General features: G+C 40.2%; 1 protein-coding gene and 1 long non-coding RNA gene across 2 annotated transcripts in view; one reads left to right on the top strand and one right to left on the bottom strand.

Annotated features, from left to right (window-relative positions):
• St6galnac5 (ST6 N-acetylgalactosaminide alpha-2,6-sialyltransferase 5) overlaps positions 1-919 on the bottom strand; it is a 164,622-nt gene extending 163,703 nt beyond the window's left edge. The window contains exons 1-2 of the mRNA XM_048814094.1: positions 661-919; positions 143-146 (exon numbers count right to left, since the gene is read on the bottom strand). Of these exons, the coding sequence (XP_048670051.1) occupies positions 143-146; positions 661-675 (19 nt within the window). The 5' untranslated portion in view covers positions 676-919. The remainder of the gene's footprint in view (positions 1-142; positions 147-660) is intronic.
• Positions 1-10,051, top strand: LOC125619996. The gene is made up of 2 exons (XR_007351573.1): positions 1-100; positions 9,779-10,051. It is a non-coding gene; the product is annotated as an uncharacterized LOC125619996 (long non-coding RNA).
• The last annotated feature ends 4,053 nt before the right edge of the window (positions 10,052-14,104 follow it).

The following is a 14,104-nucleotide window of genomic DNA, read 5'->3' as shown; positions in this document are numbered from 1 at the left end:
GGCAGAAGAGGCATCTTCCCAGCGAGTACGGCAGGGGATGCTCCCTGCGCGTCGCTGCTATCGGCCGCCGCTGCAGCCCCGATCTCTCGGCAGAGGGCAGGTAGTGGGCTGCACCCAGCTGAGGGAGGGAGAGCGCGCCCGCGGCGAGGGCATGGGTGGGTTTGCACTTTGGGGAGGGGACCCTCTGCCACAGCCAGGCTGCTGAAATCTTTAGTCCGTGCACGCCCTCTTTCCTGGGCCCCTGGGGCTCTACCCCTGAGATCCTTGCAAGTTTGAAATCCGGCAAGGAAACCAAGAAAGTCTGCAAAGGTCCCCCCTCCCCGCCCCTCTTCGTATTTGTCAGACTGTTGCTTTGGGGCATCCCCCTGCCCTAGAGCAATCTCCCCACTTGTTCACCGCTCCTCCAGCTCTCCGCCGGCCCCTCGGACTACTCGCTGGAGATTCGGGAGCCGAGGCAACCCGAGTGCTCCTCCCGGATTCTGAGCCAGGCAAAGCCTGGGAATCAGAAGGGGGCGCGGAGCAGGTGGAAAGTTGTCCCTTTGTAACAGGCGACCTCGCGACACAGGTTTAGGCACCGCTCGCGTCTCTCCGGTGCACCCTGGGTACGGTGAGCTTGAGGGTTCTCGCTTCTGCCCAGCAGAGTTGCAACAACTGACTCACCATCAGGGTCTTCATTTTGGGCACCTCTTTTGTGCGGAATCCTCAGGCACGCGCGTCCGGGGCCACTTTTTCTTGGAGGGTTTCCATGGTGGGTGACAGAGCAGAGGCGGATCCGATTTTTGCCCGGCAGCTGGCCGCGGCTGAGCGAGTGCGGGAGCCGCAGGACCCGGGAAGCGCTGCTGTTGCAGAGATTAGAGACAGAATTAAAACTGAACCGGACCCTCGTAGTCTCTCAGTGATCTACACAACTGCCGCCTGCCGCCGCCTGCTGGGTCCTAAAGACCTCATCATACCCCCACCCCGCCCCCAAATAGTAATCTTTTCAGCTGACTGAAATTTCTGGGGCGAGAGAGTTAACCTTGTCGCTGTACCCCCTTCTTGGTTCAAGGACTTATTTATTTTTTATGAAGTCAACAAACAAAAAGGAAGGAGATCCCAATTGGATCTTGAATGTGATAGCGATTTGAAAATTTGCAAACTAAATTTCATGTTTTGTGATTTTGATAAAAACAAGTCAAAGCCCTATTTATATAGCTTTTGCATTTTATGTTCATGGCCTGGAGAAATCTATCATGAGATTGTTTTTCCTAAACTATTGTATTATTTCAGTTTTCCAGTTGTTCTAATTTACTCTTCCCCCTTAGTTTTACTTTTCCATATTTATGCAATTCTCATGCAATCTTTAGATTATAATATTTCATTTAAATTATGTCATTCATTATTTGCTTCAAAGATTAACATTTATATTTCCACCTGATCTTTGAGGTTCCTAATGTTCATCTAAGTGATTTTAAAGTTTTTTCTTTTTTTTAACATTTGGCGCATCTTATTCATGTGATTAACTGAACCTGTAGATTCTTCCTAATTTTAATGAAGAATTTCTGGCTTCTAGAGATGGAACTGCTATGGTTTATTTCATAAGAATCCTAATGAATTTGGTTCTTTCGTGGTGTTGCCTGTTGATCTGAAAGGGCATGATTTCACATTCAGAACTTTGATTAAAATTAAAAACATCATTATTGTTCAGTGTTGGGCAATTCACAATAGCCTGTTTAACAATACTCTCTTCCCTGCATTAAATTACAAGTGGCATTTGTTAAATGTCTAATTTAGCTAAAAACATATTTCTTGTTAAATTGCTCAGTGAAAATAGATGTCTTAATGTGTTACTTAACACTTCACCTGTAGCAGTGTAATGTTAAAGATTACATTAAGATGGAAATGATCAACAGGCCAACTGAACCATGGGCACAATAAGAGCTTTCTCAAGGCCAAAAAAGGCATTACAATCCTTTTTTAATCTTCACTAATCTACTGCTGGACTGATGATACAACAGGAACTATTTTTAACTTATGAGGCATCCTTCCATACTTCATATTAAGAAAGCTAAAATGATTGGTTCAATAATGAATATCAGTGCAACTTGTTAGGGAGAGGGCAAAAAACCCATGTGATTTAGCCTTTCAAGGAAAAGCAAAAAAAAAAAAAAAAAATTGAAAACACTGTCCAACATTGTCATCCTTGAAGCTATTTATTCAATTTGTGCTTTAGGCATGAATAGTACCAGTTGTTAGGGCAGGAAAAGCAGCAGCCAGAGGAGAATCTTATCGAGTCTTGGCAATTCTTTATTGTATGGTTGCACTTGACACTCAAATTAATGAAACAAAGGACCAACTTGATGAATCATTGCAAGCAGATTATCTGTGTTTCTCTAGGGTTCTTTTTGAGAAGCTACTAGACACAGCTCTTGCATTTTTCAGGATTGTTCTCCCTCCATCTAGCAAGTTGCCCAGTGACCGATAAAACACTTCTAATATATTTTGCCATGCCAAACAGAGCCATCATATTTATGATTTAAACTCATGGCAGCACGTTGGACATCTGTTACACGATATGTTTGACCAAATTCATTAAGCTTATGCTTTTTCCCCCTCCTGGGATAGCAGTTAGTTACTTGCAAAATCTACTTATGAAATGGCCAGGATAAATTTAAAAATTTAACTCTGAGCTTCATTTGAATGACTTCAAAGTGTCTGACTTTCAAATGTTTTATTAGATTGATGCCACTATTTTAGGCATTCTGATCTGAGAGCCAAATGGACAAGGTCTGGTTGTGGGGGGGGCATATAAATAAAACAAATAAGACAAGTTAATTCAATTTGATGGTGATTTAATGATCACTTGTTACCTGATGAGTCTGCATTAGGGAACACAGAGATGAATAAAACACAGAGATTTTCAATCTCTGAGAGTTTAGAACCTACGGTGTGTGTGTGTGTGTGTGTGTGTGTGTGTGTCTAATGAGACAAGTCCATGAATAGGTAATTTCAGACAGAGTACTATAGATTCAGCATATATTTATCAAATACCTACTGTGTTAAGCATCTACTCTGTTAAGCACCTACTATGTGCCAGGCATTGGGAATTTCTATCTCTAAGGAATTCATAGTCTGTTCCCAGATAAGTACTATGAGCTTTTATATTATAAAGAACTAGGATCAATCAACTAGTTTGTTTGTTTTTCAACTTTAGACAGTCTGTTTATTTAAGATCTGAGAGGTTTGAGATTTCAAGGGCATCCATCTACATTTATGCAACTTTATGCACACCTTTAAGTTAATAATAATCTGAATAGCCAGAAACAGCAGAAAATAGGTAGGCAGCATTCACAAATACTTGATTGACTTGGAGACAAGCAGACAGGTAGACAAGTCAATGAAGCATTTTTAGTTCATCTAACTTGCACAGTTCAATACAAAATGAGTGGAGGAATCACAATTTGCTTCTCAAAACCCAAGTAGCTGAGATGGATTTCTCACCATTTAAAATTTTGCCACATTTCTGCCTCTGGTGCTATCACATCCAATCAAATAGTTTCCTATTTTTGAAGAAAAAAAAAGAAAGAAAGGAATAGAATTGAAAAGAAATTGAGTGTTCTACAATGTAGGTTATGTGATAAAATGAAGCTGGGAATTTATGAAACAAGGCATGTCATGGGGCGATGAGGGAACAGGTAGAACAGCTCGGAGGGAAGGCTAGGTTTGCACAAGGCCAGAACTATCAAAGGAGGAAGAAAGGGTTCTGGAAATCCAGGAGCCCTGCCCCAATTCTACATTGACTAATAACTCAGAAACAAGCATTTCACAATTTCAAAGGTGGATGGAAAGCAGAAAACAACACAATGTAAACTAAATTTGAGATACAATTATTTTTCACCTTATAGTTGTAAAGAACAAGAAGGAAATTCTTCAAAATGCAACAAATAAAGACAGAAAATCCTAAAGCAAGTTCAATACTGTGTGTGTGTGTGTGTGTGTGTGTGTGTGTGTGTGTCCTGCAGTTTACTTAATTCTTTATTCTTTATTTCAGAGTTTAGGCCCAGTAGGCTGGTTGGTTGAGAATAAGTTCCTAGAATCAGGCTCCCAGGACTCAGATTTTGACCTTACCATTTACTATCTCTGTGACCTTGGGTACCTCACTGAGCTGTGCCTTAGTGTTCATGTACAAAATAGTACCTACTTCAAAGCATTGTTGGGAAGATTACTATAGGTACTATAGGTGATAGGTCTGGGCTGACACTAATAGATTGTTAGTAGTATCTTATGAGTACAATTAATAAACTGTGTTTCAAGGCAAAACACCGGGTCTTGAGCTTACCTAGGGCAAGGAATTTATAAATATATTCATCATTGTTAACTCTTCTACAAAATTGATATAAGACAATCTATCCTGCAGATTGTTTACTTATTAAGGTCTTGTTTATGTGATTTCTTTGCAAAATGTAAAGTTTTGTATAAACTAAGGTCAACGTTTAGGATGGTGACAACTGAGCAGAGTTGTGAACCTATCTTGATCAGTGATCCTATCCTGAGGAAGGGCATTCTATGCAAAAGGAATAGCTAATGCAAAGGCCATGATGTAAGGAAGGGCTTGCTGGTCATGGTGGGGGGTGCATAAAAGAGGCTGAACTGGTTGGAATACATGGGGCAGGAGGGAAAGTGCAAGGGAAATGGGATGGAGGAATAGCCTAGGTCCAGATGGTTTGGCCCTTGTCAGCCATGAAACAATGTGCAGGAAACCCAACAGAGGGTTCAGTGCAGGTAATGGATTCTTGATGTTTTAGAAAGATTGCATGGCTTTTGTGCTAAAATTAGCTTTAGGGAAAGCAAGAGTGGCAAAAGGGAGACCCATTAGGCTACTGCAGTAGTCTAGGTAAGAAGAGATCATCATGCTTTAAGAAATGACTGAACTCAGTATTTGTTGATTACTGGGTATGAGATACAAGTAAAGAGGCAAAGAACAGTGCAACTGGAAGGATATGATGTTGGGCAACTGGAAGGATATGGCATGGCTGTATTTCCAAGGTAGGGAGTGCTGTTGGAGAAGCAGGTGTTGGGGGCCAGAGGTGGAGAATTTGTATTTAGAAGTAACATCATTTAGAAGTGACACCTCAGTGTGCGATGTCATGCCACAGAGTTCAGGCATGACGTTGGGCTGTGATACATGCCCTGGATATCACAAACATGAAAGGATGTGAACTCCCCGAGTAAGCCAGGACACAGAAGAGAAGTCACAGGCCTGAGTTCTGGGTGCTTCAAATTTCAGATGCCAGGAAAAGGAGGTCTCCTGAATAGTAACCCTAACACTGAAAAACAACAAATGACTATCCAAACCTGCTATGATGTAGGTGGCTGATGATTTTCATTTTGAATGGTTTTTCCATGCCAATGCAGTTAGTCATTTATGTTCTCAAAGCACTTTTTAAATTCTATTATCATACCAAGCAGGTTTAGTCATGTTTATTTTTGTATTTATTGTTGATCCTTCCTTCTAACCTATAAATTTTTGAGAACCAGGACTATGTCCTATTACTGTTTATATCCACCATGCCTGGCGCAAACTGAGGAGGATAATATTAATCACTAACATTTATTTAGCCCTTACTGTGTGCCAACATTTTTCTAAAAGCTTCACATATATTAACTCATTTAGAGCCCATAGCAATTGCATGGGATAGATGTTATTACTATCTTCATTTCCCAAATGAGTGAATCCCAAGTCAGAGAGTCATTTGCCTCAAGTTACCCAGATCATATTAAGTGTTGGGCTTAATAAATATTTGTTAAAACAAATAAATATCTCTTAAAGAATGAATGAATAGAAGCTTTGCAAGAGTTTTCACGGCCAAATTTTTCTCCTGAACTCTGAATTGGTCTGACTTACAAGAATGTGGTTAAAACCCAATCTTTAGATAATATAAGTAAAGGCAGTTTCTCATTTTGTGATGTATTTTTGCTCCTTTTATTTTTCAAGATATATACACACAGTTAAGTGCATAAAATTTTAATATATAATTTTGATAACAGAAACATCCACCTGCTAATCAGCAGCACTGTCAAGACAGAGGCCATTTCCATCACCCCAGAAGGCACCTTCATGCTTCTTTGCGGTTGTACCAACCCCATCCCATAAGCCAGCACTGAAACCCTGCTCTGATTTTTATAACTATACATTAGCCTCGCCTGTACATAGATGACACCATATGTATATATCCTTGGGTCTGACTTCTTCCACTTAGCATAATATTTTTGAGTTTTATTCATGTTGTTGAATATATTAATACCTTGTTCTTTCTTATCATCAAGTACTATTCTATTGTGTGAATACAGCACAATTTTAAAATTCATTCTCCTGTTAATGAACATTTGGGTTGTTGCCAGTTTGAGGCTCTTATGAATAAAGGTATTGAGAACATTCTTATGCAGGTCTTTTTATAGCTGTGTGCTTTCATTTTTCATGTGTGAATACCTAGGAGTGGAATGGTTGGGCCAGATGATTAGGTGTATGGTTAACTTTAGAAGAAATTGATAAAATGTTTTTCAATGTGATTTATAAACCACTCAACAATGAGGGTGGTTTATGTTGTTGTACACTGTCTTCAGCACTGGGTGTGACCAGTCTTGATGTCTTTGTGCTTTTCAAGGGATTTCTACAGTTGTTGATGAGAAGTGAAAATCTTTGCATTAGCATCCAGAATCCTTCCAGACTATATGCTTACCATTCTCTTTGAGCTCATCTCCTGACTTTCTACACAGGAACACTTGGAACTAGCCATAAAACCTGTTCTTTGAGTTTACTGTCCTATATTAATGCTTTAGAGAAGTCCCTGTGCCTCCTTCTCCTTCACCTATCAACCTATACCTCCCCCAGCCCAGCCGCTTTGCTTCCTGAACCTCTGGGCAGAAGTAAGGCTCCTTCTTTTATGCTTCAGGCACAAGCTTGGAATCACATAGACCAGGTTTGGCCCGGCCTCGGACACTTAACTCTCATGTGACCAAGAGAAGCCATTGATCACTGCTCTCAATTCCCTCATTTATAATAGGTGGGTAGCCAACCTTTCTAGCAGATTGGCTGTGTAGACAAAATACACTAATTATGTAAAGTGTCCATCACTCTTCTGGGTATACAGATGGATCAATCTAAAGGTTCATTTTTCATAGAGGACTGCCTGTTTGGTGTAGATGGAGACACGTCCATCCTTCAAATGTTTATTGAGCTTACAATAAAAGTAATAGTTAATACATATTTGTGCCTGCTGTCGGGCATTGTATTCATTATAGGGAGAGCTTATTTAATCCTCACAATGACTTTCTGACCAATGATGGCAACATCTCTATTTACTAACAAGGAAACCAAAAGGTAAAGATGTGAGGCCATTTGTCCAAGGTCACATTGCTAGAAGGTGACAGACCTCAATATTTGACCAGGTCTGTCTGCAGAGCCATCTCTCACAACCTCCACACTCCACTATTTTCAAAATGATCTGACCTTAGATCTGGACTCCTACAAGATGCTGGAAGTGCACTGATAAGCAAGGCAGCCCTCACTGCAGAGGACAAACCTGTAAGCAGATAATTGCAATCCAATGAGCTAAGTGTAAAAGTTGAGTTATGAACAAAGAAGTAGAGGTGCACAGAAGAGGAGGAACACACAGCCATTTTTAAGAGCCATTTCAGATATAATTTTTCTGGCAAAGAGAAAATTGGTTTTCAAGGATCCACTAGAAATAGGCCTGGAACAGTGGGACATCAGGGACCAAAGCATGGAAGCCTGGAACCTCATGACAGGTGATAGGAACAGACAAGCCATTTGTGAACAAGGCAGGGAGATCTAAGAACCAGGGTAGCTCCATACAGTTGTGCAATGCACAAGGATATTCATCTAAATAGGCATCACTCATCACAGAAGTGCAGACCTGTGTATTTAATCAATTTCCCTGAAAGTAGTGACCAAGTAGTTTACTTTATAATTATTGGAACTTTACAACATTTTTTCCCCCAGTAGATAAACAGAGTGTTACAAAAGTAACTGGAGTTTTTATAAATTTGCACATAAATGTTGTTTGGGCTGGGAGTAGTTTGCTCAGAATTACTCTCTAGGTGGATGTCTCTGGAGATAGCAAGAAGGATGCCTTTGTGGAGGGAAAGACTGGAGCCAGAGAGCAGTTAGGTGACTATTGCAGAAGTTCCAGTGAGAGAGGAAGAAGTGTTTGGTCAGAGCACTGTTGTTCAGGATGGATTCTTAGGCAGGTATTAAAATGGCTAGAGTGGAGGATATCCTAATGTTTCATAAGTAGATTTATAAAGATGAAGCATTGATTTTTCTTATGCAAAATAGTGCTTATAATTGTGGTCACATTTCAGAGTGATATAGAGTAATAATAATAAATGGCTTATATCTTGTCTTAGTTCTCTCAGAAGCATACCCTGGGATAAGGACCCACTTGTAAGTATTTACTTGGCAGGTAAAGAAACCCCCACTGGGGGAGTAGGAGATTGTCACAGGCGGGGGAAGGCAGCCAGTAACAGTGTATTGTCAACAAGTTACTACTGTAGGCAACTGGAGCCCAATTCTGCAGAGGAAATTCTGGCAGCCAGTGTAGAACTCGGGCCTCAGTTATTCCCCCCGAGGGTGAGAGAGCAGTGGGATCTCTGCGGTTGCCGACTGCTCTGTGCGGGTGGTGTGCGTTGATTGCTTGGCACGCACTGCACAGCACAGGTGGTGAAGCGGGAGGACTCTGGAGGCTGCAAAGTCCCGCCAGCAGACACGCAGGTGCTGGAGGTTTCCAGTCCCGGGTTTGCCCTGAAGTGGCAAAGGCATGGGAACACAGAAGGCTCATGACAGCATCTGCTGCACATGCAAATTGCTCTTCCGAGTTTTCAAAAGATTCAAATTCATTATGTCCTTTGAACCGCCCCATAACCTTGAGAAACAGAAAAGTGTGAGGCCAGTTCCTCCTTCCTCCACAGCTGCCATTCCCAACAGAAACGTTTCTTGTCAAGGTCTCTCTTCTTTTTCTTACTACTGATTTGTTTAGATATCTGTCTCCTGACCTCAACTGTGAGCGGCTGAATTTAGAAACTGCCTATTAGTCACCTTTTCTTCCCAGCGCTTGCAAGTGGTGGGTGCTTGGTAAATGGAACTGTGAAGGAATCAATGATTAGCATCACCATTTCAACTTTGTTAAGGCCGAACTGAGATTGCTAAGCAACCTCCCCAAATCGCCCAAACAGGTGACAGGGCTCATCTCTTCTGCCTTTCCCTGGAGACCTGTTGAACTGCAGTACAGCTCAGCAAGGTGACGGGGCTAATCACCTTTTTATAAAGCTTTATAATCGCTTTTTATATAACCCTTGGATATAGTGTGAATATGTCCCCCGATACACCCACTTCCCCAAGAGAAAAAAAAAAACTCAGTCTTTTCAATTACTAATCCATTTTGGAGACCAGAAGATCACTGCACAATGTCTGCTATTCTTCAGTTCTGTTATGAAATTACATTAATAGTCTACAGAAAAGAAATAGGGGAAAAGAGAGGAGGGGAAAAGACACCAGTTAAACTATACAAATATATCCATGGCATAACATGAAGGGAGTAGTTGAGGGTAGACCAATGACCACAACAGCCCTCCATGACATTCAGTGGAGGGAGCTTTACAACTTAGGAATTATTTTTAAAAATATTTATAATGTCTCAAAATAAAATGGAGAACCACAAATTGGGGACAACACCATGGCTCTTCATAATAGAAAACATTTTTCTTTTTCCCTCTCCAGATATCAAAGGACCAGCCCTGTGGGCCCAATGTAGCAATCTGAAGCTGAATGAGAATGTGTGCTCAAACTCCCTGCATCCTGGCTGAAACAGGAAGTCAAGGGTGGTGCTGGCCCATGGAGAAGAAAGGCTTCCTTCTGCTTCTAATACAGCATGCAATGGAAGGAGAGCAGTTGCAACAGGGGAGATCCCTGAGGGCTTTCAAAATGAATTAAAAATAAATTCTTGTCTGTCCTTGCCATATTTTTGGTAATATAAAATGTGTGATTGATCTATGTGCCTCTCTTCTTATGCTTATTTATATCAAACTTGTGTCTTCTTAACTTTTGTTTGGAAACGTTGTATATTCAATTTAAAATAGATAATTTAAGCAACATTGAAATGTTAAAGTTTAAAAAGTCAAATTTAAAAAAACAACACAATGTAAATCTTGCCTCCTCATGAGAAGACTTAAATTGGTGATTTTGAAATTCCTTTTTATCTGTTGAACCTACACTTCACCTCCATGTGAGGGTAAGGATACAGGGTTCACTGTCCACTAGATCTGTGTTTCAGTACCAATTCTACCACTGTGGACTATGACCTTGAATAAGATATTAAATCTCTGTATATTCTACTTGTCTCCTCCATGCAAAGTAGATGGTTATAAATACTGCCTTCCACAGAACAACCATTTGAAGAATCAAATGAGGTAATGATAATACCTAATATGTATATAGCATTTTCTATATATTTAATCGAATTAGTCCATTTTTTGTCACTGTAACAAAATATCTGAGACAGTCTAATTTTATAAAGAAAAGAAGTTTATTTAGCTCATAGATGTGGCGATTCAAGGGCAAAGTACAAACACTGATTGACTTAGCTCTGGTGAGAACCTCATGGTGGATGACTGCCAGTGTCACAGCAGTGGAAGTGCATGTGGGAGGAAGAGAATGCACCTTAAAACAAGAAGCCAGAGAGAGACTCAGGGGTCAGGCTCAGGCTTTAATAACAACTTGCTCTTGCAAGAACACATTTTGGGGGAACAGCATTCCCTTTGCAGGGCATGGCTCCACTGACATAAGGACCTCCAACTGGTCCCAATTCTTAAAGGCCCATCCCGTCTCTCAAAACTGCCACTTGGGAACAAAGCCTGCAACACATGAACCTTTAGGGGGATACTCAAACCAGATCCAAAGCAGCATGAATCTTCATAGTAATATTATTAGCTATAATAATATTAGTTATGCATGAATCTTCATAATAATATTATTAGTTATAATAATATTATTAGTTATTATAATAATATTATGCATGAATCTTCATAATAATATTATAAGTTATGTACTGTTATTATCTCCTTTTTACACATAAGGAAACTGAGGCAGAGATAGGCATAGTATCTTGTTCATGGCTACATAGCTTCTAAGGGTTAGTGTTGGTATTTGAGCCGTGACACATTAAAAAAAAAAACTTTAAGAAAAGCTTTATTAAGTACTATTGCCATTACAATAAAATCTAACCTGGAGTCTCTTTCTGGGAATTAAAACTGGAACTGCTCTGGTTGACTTAGAATTGGGAAACCCAGATTTCTCCCTGCTCCCTGAGACAGCCACTGAGGTAGTTCCTTGAAAAACAAACATGGAAATCATTGGCCTTACTGCAGCTGATAGAGAAAATCAAGCATTAATAAAAAAATAAATAAATAAAGGCAGGCTAACAAATCCCTATACGATATATTCTGTTTGTCCTGCCTTATAAGTCTTATTGGATACTTCAAATGTTAACTACCTCTCGTCCTTCCACAAATAAACAGCTACATCTCTTAAGATGACAGACAAGACAAGAGCCATGACAATATGTTTTCTTGGGCCTGTTTTTATGAGGTCCAAACTTGGGGATATCAAAGGCACAACCAGATGGATTTGCTTTACAATTTATCCTTAAATAACAAAAACTATTTGAAAAATATTAATTCGTTTGTTCATTCATTCAGCAAATATTGATGGAGTACAAAGTTTGAATCAGACATGGTTGTAGGAAAGGTGGGAAATAGTGAGGCAGAACCTGGCTGTATAACCTTACACCTCCTTGCTCTCAGTCACCTCATTCCTCAGTCACCTGCAGATGACCCACTGCCTGCTCATGTCCCCTGTGCACAGTCCAGATGCCCACTTTGATGTTTCACCATCTCAACCCAGACACTGACGTCTTTCCCTTACTTCTTCCATGTTCTGTAATGGTTCTATCTTCTCTTCCAGGAAAAAATGTATTGTTTCATTCACTATTTTCAGAATTTTTCTCCCACTGCTTTCCAGCAAGGGCTAGCTTCTCTTGTGAATTTATTTCTTTTTCAAGTCAATAGAAGGGTGGGATCTCTTTTAACAAGATGACTCTGAAGGGACAGGCCTGCTATAACACCCAACTTGCTAGATAATCCTGAGGTTCAACCTCAATAATTCATTTCACACCAGGCACCATCCTGGCACACGCCAGGCCCTTGGTTACAAGCCATTTCCCCTCTTCCTTAAGAACATAGTACCTGGAATGAAATACTGTGTGACCATTTATAATTTATGTGTTGTTATACATCAAGGCTTTAAATATATGGAGGTCATTTCTTCCTTTCGTAAGTTATCATCAGAGAGAATTTATGAACCCTCAGATTCATAGGGTTGGGATGAATAGTATAAAATTGAGGCAATAAAGCTCCATCCTACACTTTTGCTCAGAACTTCTTTCAGGCACATTTTTGTAACCTTATAATATTCACATTTGTAGAAGATATTTTCATCTTGGACATTTGCTGCTATGGTTGACATTGTTTTATATGTAATTAGCTATTTATGTGTACCAATGAGTAGTTTTCATATATAAATTTGGTGCCTGGATTTATATGTGCCATAAGTGGAAAGGCCAATTGAAAAGTAATGAGATGCAAATTGAGGTGACTTGACATGTGGTAGTTTCTAGGATTAACTAATTAATTATCTAATTCTTTCACCTATTGAGCATTTATTGTGTCCCTGTACTGTGACCAACCACCACAGGAGAGGTCCTGATAATACAAAGGTTAGAGTTCCTCAGGCTATCAGAGATGGGTTCATGAAGGATTTCATATTGTATGGAAAAGTGCAATGATAGCTGTAAGTTCATGGTATGTTAGTAGCAAAAAAAATAGGAGTGATCAACTCACATGTTGTAAAATACAGGTTTTGTTATTTGGGTATGATGAGCTGATAGATCCAGAGATGGTGGCCTTAGAAAGACAGTCTGTTATATTCAGAGATTCCAAGAAAGGTACGTATCATGCTCTGGGGGGCCACCAGGGTAAAGAGGTTTGGGCAGGAGGTGAGGGCATGGGTGGTTGGTAGAAGGGGTAAAGTGGGCGAGAGCCCTCCTTGTAGTTGTGAGAGGCAAAGTAAGCAGGTTCAGGATTGGACAGTTTTGAAAGTAATTTCAGTTACTGTGGAGCACAAGAGCTGTCCTTAGTTGTCTGCTACTTGGCCCTGGGGTGTTAGGTAGGTAGATGAGAGCTGATGAAGAACTCTGTTGGGGGTTTGTGCTCTGGATTGGTTAGTTTGCATTTCAAATATGTGTTCCCATTGTGGCTGTTTGCTCTCTCTAGGAATTAGCTATCCCTCCAGGAAGCATGGCCCAAGATGTCAAAGCATCAAAATATACAAAATAAAACACTTTAGTTAATACAACCATGTGGAGTCAGGGCAGCCAGGAGGACAAGGCTAAAGCAGATGGAAAAGTGCCTCCTGGGCAGATGGTTAATCTTATGCAAATGCCCAGGTGCTTGGAAGAGATGGTTGTACTTCAACGTGTTTGGAATCCACAGTTCGGATGAAGCATGAGTAGTAAGGTAGGGGTGGGTGGAAGTGTGTGGGATGAAGGCACGGGCCAGTTCATGAAGTTTGCCTGGTTAAAGAATTTGTACTTTATTTTAAAGACTGTAGGAATAGCTGAAGGAGGAGGATGACAATGATTTTAGTTTACTTCTGTTTGGTGAAAATCTATGCTACTAAATCTATGCTATTTAAAAATTAATGAGGTTTCACATTTCATCTTTGTAAAATAAACAACATGATGTGTTTAGTACCTTCAGTGGTTATGTAAAGAATGTTTACTCTTCTTTCCTAGGGATTATAAATCTTTGGTGTTCTCTTTTTCCAGGGCCCACCTGGTAGACAAGTAGTACAGCAGAAAGTACAGAATGATAAGGAAGTAATTAGAAGACCAGTGTCCTGTTTATTGCATTGACTGAATCACTTAATTTCTCCAAGGAAAGACCTAGTGGATTAGATCATGAACTGGAGACAGTCAATGTGTGTGAATTT

Source organism: Marmota marmota, unplaced genomic scaffold, assembly GCF_001458135.2.
Source record: "Marmota marmota marmota unplaced genomic scaffold, marMar, whole genome shotgun sequence".
NCBI classification, from domain to species: Eukaryota; Metazoa; Chordata; class Mammalia; order Rodentia; family Sciuridae; genus Marmota; species Marmota marmota.
Note: the sequence above shows the minus strand (reverse complement) of the source record. Positions and strands in the feature narration are given on the sequence as shown.